This window comes from Aphidius gifuensis, linkage group LG2, assembly GCF_014905175.1.
Source record: "Aphidius gifuensis isolate YNYX2018 linkage group LG2, ASM1490517v1, whole genome shotgun sequence".
In the NCBI taxonomy this organism is placed as follows: Eukaryota; Metazoa; Arthropoda; class Insecta; order Hymenoptera; family Braconidae; genus Aphidius; species Aphidius gifuensis.
The window spans coordinates 19,970,911-19,988,383 of NC_057789.1; the positions used below are offsets into that span (position 1 = coordinate 19,970,911).

Sequence of the window (17,473 nt, forward strand, 5' to 3'; positions counted from 1 at the left end):
AAGAAAGCGAAAGAACTGGAAAAAATAAATAACAGTAAAGAAATAGTAAAATATTAAAAATTTTAAAAAAAAAATAAAAATTTTCGTTCAAAAAGTGCGAAACAAGTTATTCTTAAATATAAAAATTAATTGTGGTCGATATATCTCATTAGGGTTACCATGCGTCCTGATTTAGCAGGACATGTCCTGATTTTGAACGGCTTGTCCTGATACGGTCCTGATTTGTTAAATGTCCTGATTTTTGAGACTCGTTTACAATTTTTGTAATTTTTTTTTATTATAAAGTTTTTTTAATAAATATAATATAGAATTTACGCTATCTATGATGGACTCTTGAATACTTCTAATTATTAAAATTTAGATAGCGTGCAGTATATGTACTTCGTCATATAGAGTATAGGGGGCCCGATGAAAAATTTCTATAGCCTAGGCAACCCTTCTTTTATTTTCGTAAAATTATTTTTTTGTAAATTTTGTGGCTTGCCAATTAATTTCTTTAGCGAAATTAATTCTTTGAAAATTAATAGGTAAGCCACATCCTTTCCCTAGCCATTTTTCCTATGGCTTTTAATTTGTTTAAATAAATGAAAAGCTATCGACGAATGGCTAAGGAAAGAATGTGGCTCGCCAATTAATTTCTTTAGCTAAATTAATTCTTCAAAAATTAATTAGTGAGCAACATCCTTTCCTTAGCCATTTTTTCTATAGCTTTTAATTTGTTTAAAATATTATTAATTTAACAACTTGAAAGCTATAAGAAAAATGCCTAAAGAAAGAATTTTGCTAACCAATTAATTTTTAATGAATTAATTTAGACAAAGAAATTGACTACTGTAAAAAATTTTTTTATCGTTCGTGTAATTGTGATGAATAGTTACTGAATAATTAAAAAAAAACGAATAAATAAATAACATATAATTAAAATAAATGAATTGTTATGATTATCAACTTGAAACATAAATTTATGGGTGGAGGGGGTGAAATTTTGGAGTGGGAGGAAAATGTTCTGATTTGGTTTCCTGGAGATATGGTAACCCTATATCTCATGATTTTTTATCATCAGAAAAAATATACCGAAATCTACGCATACATGCACACGGGCATCACCCCTTTTACCTCAATATGAAGGTTAATTCTTGTTAACGTTTATTTTTATTTTTTCTTTATTATCGTAATTAGAGGCGTAAACCACGCAATAATTACAAATTACAATGATGATCATACATATGTTTATTGTTTATCAAAACAGAAGCTACTAAACTAAGGTCTAATAACTAACAACTGTATTTTTTTGTTAAATTTTCTGTATCATTTCATTTTAAGTTATTACTAGTAATTTTTTAAATATTATTTCTAAAGATTTTCATTAGTTTTTTTTCATTCACCACTAACTATACTTTAATTATTGTTAACATCGTTAAGGAAATGTTTTTCTTTTCTCATCTTGGTATTTATTATTTTTCCACAGTTACATTATCATCAGCGGTTTGTTTTTAGTCATCTTTTTTTGATAAATTCTGTTCATACATTCCGTACAGACAATCATTTTTTTTTTTTCAATTTTTTGAAATTTATATATAATTCATGAAATTATTTAAAGTACACGAGACATAAAGAAACCAAAAAAATAAACGTTAACAGTTAGATTATTTTTAATTAAATCTATAATAAATTAATGTTCGACAGTATCGGAGAAAATATTGTAATGCAATATGAAATATCAAAAAAAAAAAAATCCGGAATGAAGTATTGTCTTTGGGAAGACTGAGAACTCATTTTGTCTGACACCATCATCATTTAGGTAATATATTTTAGGATAACAAATAGAAATAAATTGAATAAATTGCATTAAAAAATAATATTGAAAAGCATAAATTATCAACATTAGTTATTCCCAAAATAATATTTTTTCAGATTATGCTTATAGAATAATAAAAATAATAATAACAATAATAATCATAAATTATGTTGAAAAAAAATTAAATGATAGTGCTTAGTAAATTTTTGGAGCCGATCGATCATTTATGGGGCCACTTGTTTTTTTTAATGATGTACCACGTCGTATTTGATCCATCAATGAGCCACGAACTTGGTTTTGATCAACAATAGGGATCCGATTTGCCATTTTTCTACGAACACTAGCTGATCTACTTGATGTACAAATTGGCTGATTTGTCATGACTTGTAATGGATTATTAATTGGTGATGTATTTTGTAACAATTTGCTTTGTTGTTGTTGAGCTGATAATTTAGCACTCAATGTTTCTAATAATCCAGTTGATGTACGTTGATTTTTATTCGTTATGTCAGTATTGATTTTACGTATTGATTTTGGACTACAACCAGTTGGTGAATTAACATTTGAATTATTTATTAATTTTGAACTTAATACTGCCATAAATCCTTGACCAACACCGCCAACACCACTTTGATTTTGTCCTGATATAGATGATGTTGATTCAATTGATGTTGTTGATACACGTCTTAATGTTTGTGAACGTGTTGTTATTTGTGTAAATATTCCAGTATTTGAATTTGGTAATTGCTGGGGTTGATTTGCTGATTTACGAAGAAATGATGGGCTTGCTGGTGTATGACGTAACTCCGTCAACGTTCGTACAGTCTCGGATACGGACATGGATCTTCAAAAATTTATTGAAAATCATTATTCTATTTTTTCATTTAAATCAATAAATAACTCAAAATTTTTGGCAAATTAAACTTTATCTACTTTTCTCTAAAAGAAAAAAATGAATAAATAATATAAAAATCACAAAAAAAGAATTAATATGGTTTTTTCAACTTAAAAAGTCGAGAAAAAAAAAATTACTATATTGATGAAACAAACAAGATTGCTTACCGTTTTGAAGTTGGACTTGCAGCTGGAGAATTGCCCTCCAGCAAAAACGCTGGTGGAGGAGGAAGATTCTCAGTCTCATCGGAAATAGTTACAGCAGGTATATCAGTACGATTGCTATCGGTGGCAGCAAGTAAACTTCCAGTTACACCAACAAAAGATCCAGCAGTGTTTGAAAAATTATCACCAATTATTTGTGTTGTTCGACGTGTTGGTGGCATTGGCCTGGATTGTTGTTGCATTGAGCCTTTTCTTGGTATTGTAGATAATTCAACAGCAATTGTGGATTCATTTTGTTTTAGTATTGAGCTAGAGTTGGGCAATGTCGATTGACTACCATAGCCACTACTTGATTCGATACTTGATTCGGAAGTTTGACTGCCACCACAGTCTTTTTCTAGTACTATTGTTTCAGTCTACAAAAATATATATATACATATATATTAGACCTGTCCAAAAAAAAAAAAAATTTCTTTTTGTGCCCTCCTGAGGTCTAAATTTGTTCTTTATTTTTGGACGTAGGTAAATTCAGATTGTACCTCCGCCCCCCCCCCCCGTGGCGAGGGTCACGGTTTATGCCATTCTACGGCTCTTCGGTATTCAGTTTTAGCTCTCTCAGTTTTGGCTAGTTTTGCCAAGTCAAATAAAAGTTTTTTGAGCCTGCTCATCGGGTTTTTGTATTTCCCATTTGATTAGCACGCGCGCGTATGGCTGTATATCTTTGACTTTGCATAACTCAGTCAGTTTTAATCCTAGAGAGTTGATATTAGTCTCATTTTTTAGCTCATGAAAATACCTTTAAGGTTGTTTGTAAAAGACATCGTCGAACCAATATTTGTAGTTTGAGGGGCCCGTATATCGTAACGCTATATTTCATGCCCGGGTACCCAAAATTTTGTTGCGCTTCTGTCTCAAAAACCGGCTTTTAAGTGTGTCCGTGCATATACAGACAGACACTAACACAACTGCTAGCAAGCAAGTACAGTACACAGCTACATTATATGCTTGTGTGTGTCACGTCTGTGCGCACCGCGAGAAAGCAAATATTTTTTTTTTTAAAACTTGAATAACTTTTAAAATCCGTGGCAAACATAACTTATTTTTTCAAATTATATTCGTTTTTTTCTTATCTACAATTTGATAGAAAAAAAAAAGTTTTCGAGTAGACAACGAATCTACTATATGCTGTTAAAGAAAAAAAAAATTGTTTCGCACTATTCTCGTGTATAAAAGTTGTCAACTTTGACATTCATTATCTATAAAAAGCCGAGGCAAAAAAAATTGAAATAAATTGTCAAGATAGATAATTATTTCATTTAAAAAATAAGCCTAATTAAAAAAAAATCGAGTAGAAACTCAAATATTTACAAACAACCTTAAATTGTCACTGTACATTTTTTTGTACTGTTTTTTTGTTTTTTCGTCTCAAAAAAAGCTTGAAAATCATGATTTGCAATTTAACTGCTAAACATATTTTATTTAACATAAAAATTTTTTTCTCTATCAAGCTCAACAATTTTATACTTTCGAGTAATAATACTTATCCTACTAATAATAATAATAAAATACGTTTACAAGTTAAATTGCATATACCTGCAAAGTCATGATTTTTGAGGTTTTCTTGAAACAAAACTATTAACAGTACAAAAAAATGTACAGTGACAATTTAAAGGTGTTTTCATGAGCTAAAAAATGAGACTAATATCAACTCTCTAGGATTAAAACTGACTGAGTTATGCAAAGTCAAAGATATACAGCCATACGCGCACGTGTTAATCAAGTGGGAAATACAAAAACCCGATGAGCAGGCTCAAAAAAAATCTTAAAAAAAAATTTTTTTTATTTTTTTTCTTTGTGTCATCATAAAGAACAAATTTAAACCTCAAGAGGGTACAAAAAAAAAAAATTCTTTTTTTTTGGACAGGTCTAATATATATATATATATAAATGGATAAATTTTTTTAATAATTAACAAATATATAAGTATAAATATATTCACAAAATATATTCTAAAATTTATATATTCTAAAAATTTTTCATTTGTCCTGACACTTTTTTATCTAATCAAATAAATATTTTTAAATTCTCATGAAATTTGGTGAAATCTTCTTTATTTATTAATAAATTATGAATTGTTAGACATAGATAAAATTTTTTTTTATTTCTATTAGCATAGATTTTGTATTTTAGTAAGACTTACTTAATTTCACTTATAATAATAGAATAATAATAAAATAAAAATAGATTTGTATTTACTTTATCATTGATGCTGCCTGAAGCATGTTGACCGGTAGCAGTTGACAATGTTGGTACTGCTGCTGGTATATGCATTTCTTGAGCTTTGTTTGCAGCAAGATTGGCCAATTCATGCATATTAACATACATTGGCTGTTGGGCTAACTGATGATTACCTAATTCTTTGGCAAGATGTACAGGAATTGGAAGTTTAGCCTTACCACGACTTCCATGTCCTTCAGTCTTAATACTACTAGTACTTCCACTCGATGATGCATGAGTTATAGTTCTTTCAAGACTTGAGCATCGGCTTGGTATTGGTGGTCTTATACCACTTACACTTTTCTTATGTGATTGTACTCTAGCCAATTGTAAGTTTGACGATGGTGATGATACTGGTGATGCTGGCTGACTATGACAACAATCAGTATCTGGTGCTTGAAATGTATAAACACTGAGTGCTGGTCGTTGATGACCTTTTTCGTATGTTGATGATATTGTATGGGGTCTTTCATTAATTGTTGTATTTTGTTGATTTTGATTTTTGATAATTGTTGTCTCTTGCAAATCCGGCCATGTTGAATTTGTTGTAGTTTTTGTTGGACAATTACTTTGACTACTTTGAAAAGATACATTCGATACCTAAATTTTAAATATAAAGATTATATGATATTGTTTCATTTTTAAAATAAATATACGATATATTTATATATTATTTGATAATAATAAAGTACAAAATGCAAGCTTTCATGCCAAAAAACTATGTGTTAAATTTCTTGGTTTTTTTTTTTTACCTGGTGCTCAGATATTGGTTGGTTATAAAGTGTATCTTGTGATGTAAATCCAGAATCGCGAGAATTACCCCTTGAAAAATGACGAAGTGCTATTGTCGAACCAGGACAAGCGATACTCATTGGTCTCGTACAGATTGTCTACAATGATTTACAACATCGACTACCAAAACAACATTCAACTAATATGGACAGACGAATAATGAAGCCATGGCAAAAAAAAATATATGAATATATCTACACTACAAAACATCAATATATTCAAGATAAGGAAAATAAAATTTAAAAAAAAAAAACTTCTAAAATAAATAAATTTTCAAAAATAATTTTTTTTTCAATAAACGAAAATTGTTCACTATTTAACTACAATAAATTTCATAATTAAATATTCCCTTGTTCCTGTAGATTTTCTTTTTACAGAGATGTTTTTTTTTTTTATTTATTAATTATAACAAAAAAAAATCTATGTTGATATTTCCAGTGCAAAAGTTCGAAATTATCTTTCAATTTTTAGATTAATATGTAAATATTTTATTGTTACCTGAGAAAGTGATCTGCGACAAAGATGTCCACATAGGCTCGGTTGATTTTTGCATGATTCAGAACTACTACTTGTTAGTGAGCTTATTGAACACATAGAACTTTTTCTAGATCCAAGTGATAGACTTGGGCTTGATGGTGGTGTTGACAATGTCCAATGTATATTATCACGCCCTTTTAAATCAGTTATAACTTGTTCAGATGCAGCTGGTAAATCAAATGGTGCTGAAACATGACGTTCAAGTTGTTCTGATACTTCTTGTAAGTGCGTTAATTCCACCAACATTAATATTTCTTCATCCAAAACTGGTTTCAAAAATTTTGCAAATTGACAAAAACGACCACGTTCTTCAAGTAATGCAGCGCGTACTGCTTTTCTTTCAGTTTCTTCAAGACTCATACGTTTTTCATGAACACTTGCTGTTGATGTTTCAAGTAATCTATTTAGTTCCAAATCATCAATGCGATTACTTTGTGATTGTATCACATTTGATAGTTGATTGTGTCCATGATTGGGTATTGTTCCTTTACGGGCTTTTTTTTTTTGTAAGCGTAGTGTGTCAGTTGAACGTTTTTTTAGCTCTGATTTTACTTTTTTGTATTCTTTGGCGTGCTCTTTGTCCAAATTAATTAACGTTTTTTTCCAGTCTTCTAGTTTTTCTTGGAGGGGCATTACAAGTCTATCCATTATTGTGCTAAAATAAAACATATATAAAAAAATATATAAAGAAATTTTTTGATTGTAAACAAAAAATACTTTAAAACAAAAAAAAAAAAAAAAAAAACAAAGTATATAGCTTCTATTTTTTTTTAGAGGAAAGAAGGTATTTTTAAATAATTACCACGTGAATGATTTCATTCTCGTTTCAACAGCTTTGTGTCGCAGGCATATTCTAGTTAATGCTGTACCAATTTCTTTTGTTGCACCACGTGCATTTGTTGCAGCATCTGCAATTTTTTGGAAGGCTTCGAGGTACGCTGATACAGCCAGTATAGCTGCTCTCAAGCATACATGTAATTTCGTGGCTTTTGAAATGAAGTCTTCCCACAATGGTGCACCATTCTGTAAATAAATTTAATTCGATAAACAATTAACTTTATTACGCGGCTTAGCAAACTGTGTAGATCGCTACGCTCAATAAATCATATCCACAAAAAAAAGTATAAAAGTATAGGTATAATATTATTCATTTGTATAAACCAAGATGTTTCTACAAAATAAAAGTTAAACAAGTTCAAATTTAATAGAATAAAAGACAATCGAATATAAAAAAAAAACATATTTTTCTTTCAATTTAAATTTTTTTTTTATTTTTCCTGATTCACAACAACTTGACAATCAATATTATTTTTTTGGTGTCTGAAAACTGTAGGTATATTTATTGAATTTAACAGCTTTAAAATAATAACCGAATATTCTGTTTTTTTTGTTTTTTTTAAATTCCATACCAGATCAAGCTCATCGAGGTTTTTTTTTTCCTAATGCAAGAAAGTAAACAATGAATATTTTTTTTTTTTTTAAATGAAATTTACCTTCATATCATTAATGATCTGGTGAAAAAGTCCACCCAGAGCGCTGCACTCTCTTTCAACATTGACGTCCATCTTTACGATTAATTTATCGCTTATTTTTCACCCTTAAGTATTAAATGACTTAACCACCGAGTCTTTACCCTATGGGATTTCAACAAAAAACAAAACATGAAAAAAAAACCGAACAGACGATGATTTACTTATTTCTTATCAAATTGATATTAATCCAGTCTTTTGTTAGACAACACTTTCTAAATCATAAAAATACAAGAAATATACTTTTCCTCAGAAGTTGACGCCACTCAATTTTATCGCAAAAAAATAAAAAGAGAATACTTTCAACTTTTTGGATTAAAAAAGAAAAAACTTGCACATGAATAGTTTACTTAATCAAAAAATTACAACACTATAACTTTTGACTATTTTATTGAAAATATAAATATAAACAAAAGTTCTAAAAATAAATTATTTTACAATTTTTAGGCAGTTTTTTTTTTTTTGATTTATTTTTCAGTTTACTCGTCAAACTGCGTCAAACTCAAAATAATTTAAATTGTCGAAAAAAATGAATACCTATTTCAGTATTCCGTTTGTTGGAAATAATTAAAGACTTATCAACTCAATCACCAGCTACGCACATGTGTAAGCACATAACTGTAAAAAAAAATTAATGAAAGCATTTTTTTGAGTATCACTGTTAAAGTCCTGCAAAAACCCTTCGAAAAAGAATTGTAAGTATATGAAAACGACTTCCATACAAATATTATAATGATAATATTAATAAGAAGGAACAAGTGAAAAATGACATAAAAAAACTTCACTCAGAACCATGCAACACAACACACTCTCTTTGAAGTGCTTTGAAGGTGTTTTAATGCATGTGTCGACTGTCGACACTCGATGACTCGACTGTCATGTCTATTAGTGGCAATTAGTGGACTACACTCTATGCAGTGGTCTTCGATATTGAGCGATATAGCGGAGTCAGCACCCGTATTCACAGGGTATTACAATTTAGGGCTTTTTTCATCCACCGGTGACGCTCGTGGAGCTTTTATATGTAAAATCTATATAAAAAAAAATTTATAAGCGCCATCAGTGGCAAAAAAAAGCTCTAAATTGTATAAAATTTGCCCTGTGAATACGGGTGCAGGGCTCAAAGGGCTCAGGGCTCAAACTATAGCTGTGTTCGATGGTCGTCTCGGCTCAGTTCCGTCTCACTTACGGCTCACTTATGGCGCTAGCGACGTACGGTTGTTTGAAGAACTACAAAGGCACAAAATCTCAATACAGGTGCTTATCTATATCATCACTGTATTAATGCCCCAATAAATATTGTTTATTTACTTTATGCAAACAGTGTCATCATAATAATCTATTACAATAAATTAATAAATATATAATCAACATGAATATAGATAATACAATTCAGGTAAGAGCAAATAGTAAATGAAAGAAATAGAAATAAAAATAAAAATTTTAGGGATGATATAAATAGGCACCTGTATTGAGATTTTGAGCCTTCGTAGTTCTTCAAACAACCGTACGTCGCTAGCGCCATAAGTGAGCCGTAAGTGAGACGGAACTGAGCCGAGACGACCATCGAACACAGCTCAAGAAGACTAGAAATACAGGAGGACTTACTCCCTATCTCGCCTGTATATAAAAACCGTATCGCTATATGGTCGCCGCAAAATTGAGGGGCGCTAGTAGTAATACGTGCGCGACTTATATCGTGCACAATACAAACATACTCTAACAAACATCATGTGTATAATGCTCTATTAGTGTTTGTCAGAGTATGTTTGTATTGTGCGCATTGTAAAAAAAAAGCGATACAAGTCGCGCACGTTACCGTGTTACTACTAGCGCCCCTCAATTATGCGGCGACCGTATAGCGATACGGTTTTTTGAGGCAAGTTCGTCCTCCCGCAGTCCAATTCACAGGGCAAATTTTTTACAATTTAGGGCTTTTTTTTGCCGGTAATGGCGCTTGTCAAATTTTTTTTATATAGATTTCACATACAAAAGCTCTACAAGCGCCACCAGTAGAGGAAAAAAGCCCTAAATTGTAATGCCCTGTGAATTGGACTGCTGTATTTCTAGTCTTCTTGGCTCAAACTCACGACAAGCAACATTTCGCTTGTAAACATGGCCGACATAATTCTGAGCGATCTGAGCATGCGCAAATCCGTGAGATAAGTCACAAGTTCGACACACTGTCGAACTTGTGATTTAAGGTTGATTCCGAATATCTGAATTTCTGGTAGACTTTCGATTTTCTCGGCTTATTTTCTAAATGAAATAATTATCTATATTGTGAATTTTTTTGAATTTTTTCTTGTTTGCTTTTTTCGAGATATTTACTGTCAAAGTTGACAACTTTAACACACAAGAGGTGTGTTCGTTCACTATTCACACCGAGCGTATGCACGGAGCGTATGCAAGGAAGCGCTAGAGTTTTGCGGTCATTTGAAGAAACTTTAGTAACTAAAATTTACTAAAAATTCGTTATTTTCAGTCATTGTGTTTATTTTGTTAATTTAATAATTTTTTCTCAGACGCAAGAACAAATTACCAATTAATAATAATGAAAGAGAGCGAAAGAACTGGAAAAAACGAATAGCAAAAAATAAATAGTAAATTTTAGTTACTACAGTTTCTTCAAATGACCGCAAAACGCTAGCGCTTCCTTGCATACGCTCCGTGCATACGCTCGGTGTGAAAAGTGAACGAACACACCTAAGGTATACGCGTTACCTCATGTTTTTACAAATAACTTTTTTTTGTGTTGATTCAAAACTGTACATTTACTATCAGATTGTAGCCCTGGACAAGACGAAATTTTGATAATTATTTCAATTTTTTCTTCTTTTTCTTTTAATAAATATTTAACTTTTAAACTTCGAAATTTTGCTAGATGCGCGGCACACAGACATGAACACAAGCATGGTTTTGGCGTACGACGTAAACTTTGTTTGCTAGTGTGTTGCCGCGCACACACATACTACTAAAGAACTTGGTTTTTTCATCAGTGGCGCCACAAAAATTTCAGGATACGGGGAATAAAAAATAGCGTTATTAATATACGGCAGTGTTGGGTTTGTATAATACCGCGGTATCATACCGGTCGTAAACCTCGGTATAATACCGGTATTATACCGCGGAGGTTTCATACTTTCATACTTTCATACCACGTTAGTAGCGCCATCTGTAGGAATTTTTCGTATATTACGTCACACACCATTTTGAATTGCTCATAATTTAAATTTAAGAATATCATTCCTTTAATTATAGCATAATAGTAATAATCTTCATCCTTTTCTCAGACTTTTGTCAGTAGTAATAAATTTATTGAATATATTAAAAACTATTGACAAATGTCTAAGGAAAGGATGTGGCTTACCTGTTAATTTCTTTGGCTCAATTAATTCTTTATAAATCAATATGTGGCAACACCCTTCCTTAGTTATTTTTTCCATAGTTTTTTATTTTTTTATTTATGTAAAAACCTATTGGAAAAATGTCTATGGACAGAATGTTGTTTACATGTTAATTCATAAAATATTAATTTAGCCAAAGAAATTAATACGCAGGCAACATCCTTTCCGTAGCTAATACTTTTCCCATAGCTTTTTATTAATTTAAACAAATAAAAAGCTATAGGGAAAATGGTAGCTAAGGAAAGGAAGTTGTCACATGTTAATTTATACAAAATTAATTTTGCCAGAGAAATTAACATGCAGGCAACATCCTTTCCTTGGATAATATTTTTCCCATAGCTCTTTATTTATTTAAATAAAAAAATGGTCATAGGAAAAATGGTAGCTGAGGAAAGGATGTTGCCTGCATGTTAATTTCTTTGTCAAAATTAATTTCGTATGAATTAACATGTGACAACTTCCTTTCCTTAGCTACCATTTTTCCTATGACCATTTATTTATTTAAATAAATAAAGAGCTATGGGAAAAATATTATCCAAGGAAAGGATGTTGCCTGCATGTTAATTTCTCTGGCAAAATTAATTTCGTATAAATTAACATGTGACAACTTCCTTTCCTTAGCTACCATTTTTCCTATGACCATTTATTTATTTAAATAAATAAAAAGCTATGGGAAAAATATTAGCTAAGGAAAGGATGTTGCCTGCATGTTTATTTCTTTGGCAAAATCAATTTCGTAAAAATTAACATGTGACAACTTCCTTTCCTTAGCTACCATTTTCCCTATAGCTTTTTATTTATTTAAATAAATAAATGGTCATAGAAAAAAACGGTAGCTAAGGAAAGGATGTTGCCTGCATGTTAATTTCTTTGGCAAAATTAATTTCGTATGAATTAACATGTGACAACTTCCTTTCCTTAGCTACCATTTTTCCTATGACCATTTATTTATTCAAATTATAATAAAAAGCTATGGGACAAATGGTAGCTAAGGAAAGGATGTTAATTACTTTGACTGAATTAATTCTTTAGAAATTAACAGGGAAGCTACATCCGTTTCTTAGCCATTTGTCAATAGCTTATTATCTGTTCAAATAAATTAAAATACATTACTGTTGTTGTTTTTATAATCAAATATTGTTCATATTATTTGTTTATTCTGTAATACATCTATTAATATATCAACAAAAAATTTGACATTCGAGAGATTTATGCTGGTATGGTAGACAATTTTGATGCCATAGGGGGCGTTCCTGAGTTTCATACTTTCATACTTTCATACCGGTATGAAAGTATTAAACCCAAAAATCGACCATTTACCCAACACTGATATACGGGCCCTTTGTGGCATAAATATTGGTACGGCGATGGGACTTGGAATCTACCTTAAATCACGGAGGCACTGTGTTGATATGCAGTGTAAATAGTCAGCTGTCAGTTGTGTTACAAAAATAAGAACCAAATAATTATAAAAACATTTGGGCATGACACCACATTACACAAAAAAATATATAAACAAAACCTTGAGCAAAAGTGTTCAATTAAAAAAGAATTTAAAAAATACTCCAAAATTTAATCAAAACATCAATATTGAGATTTTAATAAGGTTATATTTATTTATTTTTTGAACCGTGACAATAGCACAGCTCATACTGAAATCACGGATTCGCGCATACCCAGTAGGTCCGTAGGAACAGCGGCCATGTTTACAAGCGAAATGTTGCTTGTCGTGAGTTTGAGGGCTCAAACTCACGACAAGCTAAGATTTCCGCTTGTAAACATGGCGGCCAATGGCGGCTGCAAAAATAACCGAATTATAACTAAATTCACTAAATTATCACTAAATTTACTAAATTTACTGCAAATCCATGGTGTCTCTCCGTGACTGCAGAACAAGCTTGACACCGCCAAGCTTGTTCTAAAATCACGGATTCGCAATAAATTTAGTGAATTTGGTTATTTTTGTAGCCGCCATTGACCGCCATGTTTACAAGCGGAAATTTTAGCTTGTCGTGAGTTCGCATCCAAACTCACGACACGCAAAAAGTTTGCGTTTTTACATGGCTGCCATAATTCTAAACATGGCTGCCGGAATTTTAAACATGGCGCCTCCGTGATCCAAGCTTTGAACACTAGATACACTGAGATACACTACACACAACTACATTTTTCAGTAATATTTTGGTAATATATAGTAATTTCTAGTGATTTAAACGCGCGTGTGAATTTACCCGCTCGACATTGTCGAGCGGGTGGATTAAATCACGGAGGCGCCATGTTTAGAATCATGGCAGCCATTAAAAACACAAACTTTTTGCGTGTCGTCAGTGTTGGGTAAATGGTCGATTTTTGGGTTTAATACTTTCATACCGGTATGAAAGTATTAAAACGGTATAAAACCAGTATGAAAGTATGAAACTCAGGAACGCCCCCTCTGGCATCAAAATTGTCTACCATACCAGCATAAAACTCTCGACTGTCAAATTTTTTGTTGATATATTAATAGATGTATTACAGAATAAACAAATAATATGAACAATATTTGATTATAAAAACAACAACAGTAATGTATTCCAATTTATTTGAACAGATAATAAGCTATTGACAAATGGCTAAGAAATGGATGTAGCTTCCCTGTTAATTTTTAAAGAATTAATTCAGCCAAAGTAATTAACATCCTTTCCTTAGCTACCATTTTTCCTATAGCTTTTTGTTAATTTGAATAAATAAAAAGCTATAGGAAAAATGGTAGCTAAGGAAAGGAAGTTGTCACATGTTAATTTATACGAAATTAATTCTGCCAAAGAAATAAACATGCAGGCAACATCCATTTCTTAGCAAATATTTTTCCCATAGCATTTTATTGATTTTAATAAATAAAAAGCTATAGGAAAAATGGTAGCTGAGGAAAGGAAGTTGTCACATGTTAATTTATACGAAATTAATTTTGCCAAAGAAATTAACATGCAGGCAACATCCTTTCCTTAGCTAATATTTTTCTTATAGCTGTTTATTATTTTAAATAAATAAAAAGCTATAGGAAAAATATTAGCTAAGGAAAGGATGTTGCCTGCATGGTTATTTCTTTGGCAAAATTAATTTCGTATAAATTAACATGCGGCAACTTCCTTTCCTTAGCTACCATTTTTCCTATGACCATTTATTTATTTCAATTAATAAAAAGCTATTGGAGAAATGGTAGCTAAAGAAAGGAAGTTGCCTACGTATTAATTTCTTTGGCTAAATTAATACTTTATGAATTAACATGTAAACAACATTCTTTCCACAGACATTTTTCCAATAGGTTTCTATATAAATAAATAATCAAAAAACTATGGAAAAAATAACTAAGGAAAGGATGTTGCCACATGTTGATTTATAAAAAATTAATTGAGCCAAAGAAATTAACAGGTAAGCCACATCCTTTCCTTAGACATTAGTCAATAGCTTTTAATATATTCAATAAATTTATTACTACTGACAAATGTCTGAGAAAAGGATGAAGATTATTACTATTATGCTATAGTTAAAAGAATGATATTTTTAAATTCAAATTATGAAGAATTAAAAATGGTGTGTGACCCGATATACGAAAAGTTCTACAGATGGCGTTACTAACGCGGTATGAAAGTATGAAACCTATGCGGTATTATACCGGTATTATACCGAGGTTTACGACCGGTATGATACCGCGGTTTTATACAAACCCAACACGACTCGTGAGTTTAAGCCCTTCGACTCAGATGAACAGTACAATTAGAGTCACGGAAGTCGACAAAAAGTGCTCTAACCACGGAATTTGCCACCGCCATATTGAAAACATCTCTCTGTCGCAGTCCTTGGAAGATTTAAGCAATGTTAAGAGTGGGGATTTGGCAGAACTCGAAATAGCTCAACACATATACAGCAGTCCAATTCACAGGGCATTACAATTTAGGGCTTTTTTTCACCACTCACGGGGCTTGTGAAGCTTTTGTATGTAAAATCTATATAAAAAAAATTTTTACAAGCGCCATCAGCGGCAAAAAAAAGCCCTAAATTGTAAAAAATTTGCCCTGTGAATCGGACTGCAGGTTTCCTCATACGAGAGATTAGCTGTGTACATGGTAGAAATATACAGGTATGTCCATCCCTCGGACGAAAATAAAAATCTACTGCGCAGACCATTGGCGGCCATTTTGTTTGCATGTGTGTAAATCTGTGTGTCTGTCATATTATTATTATTGTACTGTTAATTATTTATGTATGGCATGCTTAAAAGTTACATTAATCATTGTTAATCATAAATAAAAACTTTAAAAATATTATTTGATAATTCTACGTATTTATAGATGTTGCAAAACAATTAGAAATTGAACTTTTACTTTTTCACAAAAAACAATTAGATAAAATAAAAGAAATTTTTACATGTTTAGTTAACAAACTAGAAATTTGGATAAAAAGAACAATATAAATATTGCACTGGATGCAATACAATGTTTGGTACATACTTGTACGTACATTTGACTCAGTTTTTAATGAGCAAATTATAGAAGATAATAAATAAAAAAAAAAGAAAAATAAGTTAAAAAAAATATGTAACAAAGCTTAATATGTATTTTATTTTTTATTTTTTTCATAATTAATCATTTGTTTATGTATTTTTATTATTTCAATCTTCTATTAAATTTTAATCTTCTATCTTTTAATTTTTTGATTTCAATCTTCTATCTTTAATATGTATTTTAATTTATGATTTAAATAAAGTCGCGCCACTTTAGCCAATATGACAACCGGTGGTCAGCACTTCTTATTGGCTTAAACAAACGTATGCGCATGGACCTACCTGTATATTTCTACCATGGCTGTGTATAAATAAACAATAGTCTGACCGAATTCATTTTTATTAATTACGTTTATTTATCAATATTTTAAAAGAATATTTTAAAAATAAGGAAACATGTTAATAGTAATATTATATGCATCACATATTTAAACACAGAAATGATACGCACACAAATTCATTGCGCATGCATGTACGCCGAGTTCTGCTGAATCCCCACTCTTGTCATTGCCTAAATCTTCCAAGGACTGCGACAGAGAGATTGTCTGCACCGTTTGAGGAACCAGCGTTCCACTTATGGGAAAGCATAGGCGATGCGCAATATAGTAGTATTAAATATATGATTGAAAACAGCAGCCATATTGAAATTGGCCGCTATATTGAAATCGGCCATAGCTGTGTTCGATGGTCGTCTCGGCTCAGTTCCGATGGTCGTCACGGCTCAGTTCACGATGGCGCTAGTCATATGCTCTACAAGCCACTCTAAATTGTAATCTGAATACGCTCACTTATGGCGCTAGCGACGTACGGTTGTTTGAAGAACTACGAAGGCACAAAATCTCAATACAGGTGCCTATTTATATCATCCCTAAAATTTTTATTTTTATTTCTATTTCTTTCATTTACTATTTGCTCTTACCTGAATTGTATTATCTATATTCATGTTGATTATATATTTATTAATTTATTGTAATAGATTATTATGATGACACTGTTTGCATAAAGTAAATAAACAATATTTATTGGGGCATTAATACAGTGATGATATAGATAAGCACCTGTATTGAGATTTTGTGCCTTTGTAGTTCTTCAAACAACCGTACGTCGCTAGCGCCATAAGTGAGCCGTAAGTGAGACGGAACTGAGCCGAGACGACCATCGAACACAGCTATTGCCGCTAACGTTAGCGGCCCCATGAGTTCGCATCCTCAAAGCTTTTTTTCACCACTCACGGCACTTGTAAATCTTTTGTAAGTAAAATCTATATAAAAAAAATTTTACAAGCGCCTCCAACGGCAAAAAAAAGCCCTAAATTGTATGAAATTTGCCCTGTGAATACGGGTGCAGGAGTACGTTCTAGAACCTTCGTTCGGTTCGGTATATCAAGATGACGGATTTCAGTGTTTTTTTTTGCAATAATAACAAGTTAATAACTTTCTTCCTTTCTCTTCTAAAAATACATCAACTGACACTAAAGCGGTGTCTCCAAGCTATAGAAATGCTTGCAAGATCTTTCATCACTAGATAATTA

The 17,473-nt window shown here is 31.4% G+C and overlaps 1 protein-coding gene across 9 annotated transcripts; it reads right to left on the reverse strand.

The window, feature by feature from the left end:
* Positions 1-283: 283 nt before the first annotated feature.
* Positions 284-9,186, reverse strand: LOC122849287 (protein MTSS 2). Of its 9 annotated transcripts, none has more exons than XM_044147963.1 (9): positions 8,785-8,931; positions 8,530-8,610; positions 7,957-8,097; positions 7,266-7,486; positions 6,425-7,118; positions 5,887-6,024; positions 5,114-5,734; positions 2,861-3,273; positions 284-2,642 (listed from the first exon to the last, which is right to left on the reverse strand). In XM_044147963.1, the coding sequence occupies exons 3-9, from the start codon at positions 8,026-8,028 to the stop codon at positions 1,994-1,996; spliced, it is 2,808 nt and encodes a 935-aa protein (XP_044003898.1). In that variant the 5' UTR covers positions 8,029-8,097; positions 8,530-8,610; positions 8,785-8,931; the 3' UTR covers positions 284-1,993. The 9 variants fall into 9 exon arrangements, with proteins under 9 accessions (XP_044003898.1, XP_044003901.1, XP_044003899.1 ...); XM_044147966.1 differs by having other exon boundaries at positions 8,715-8,931; XM_044147964.1 differs by having other exon boundaries at positions 8,530-9,186.
* Positions 9,187-17,473: the final 8,287 nt, after the last annotated feature.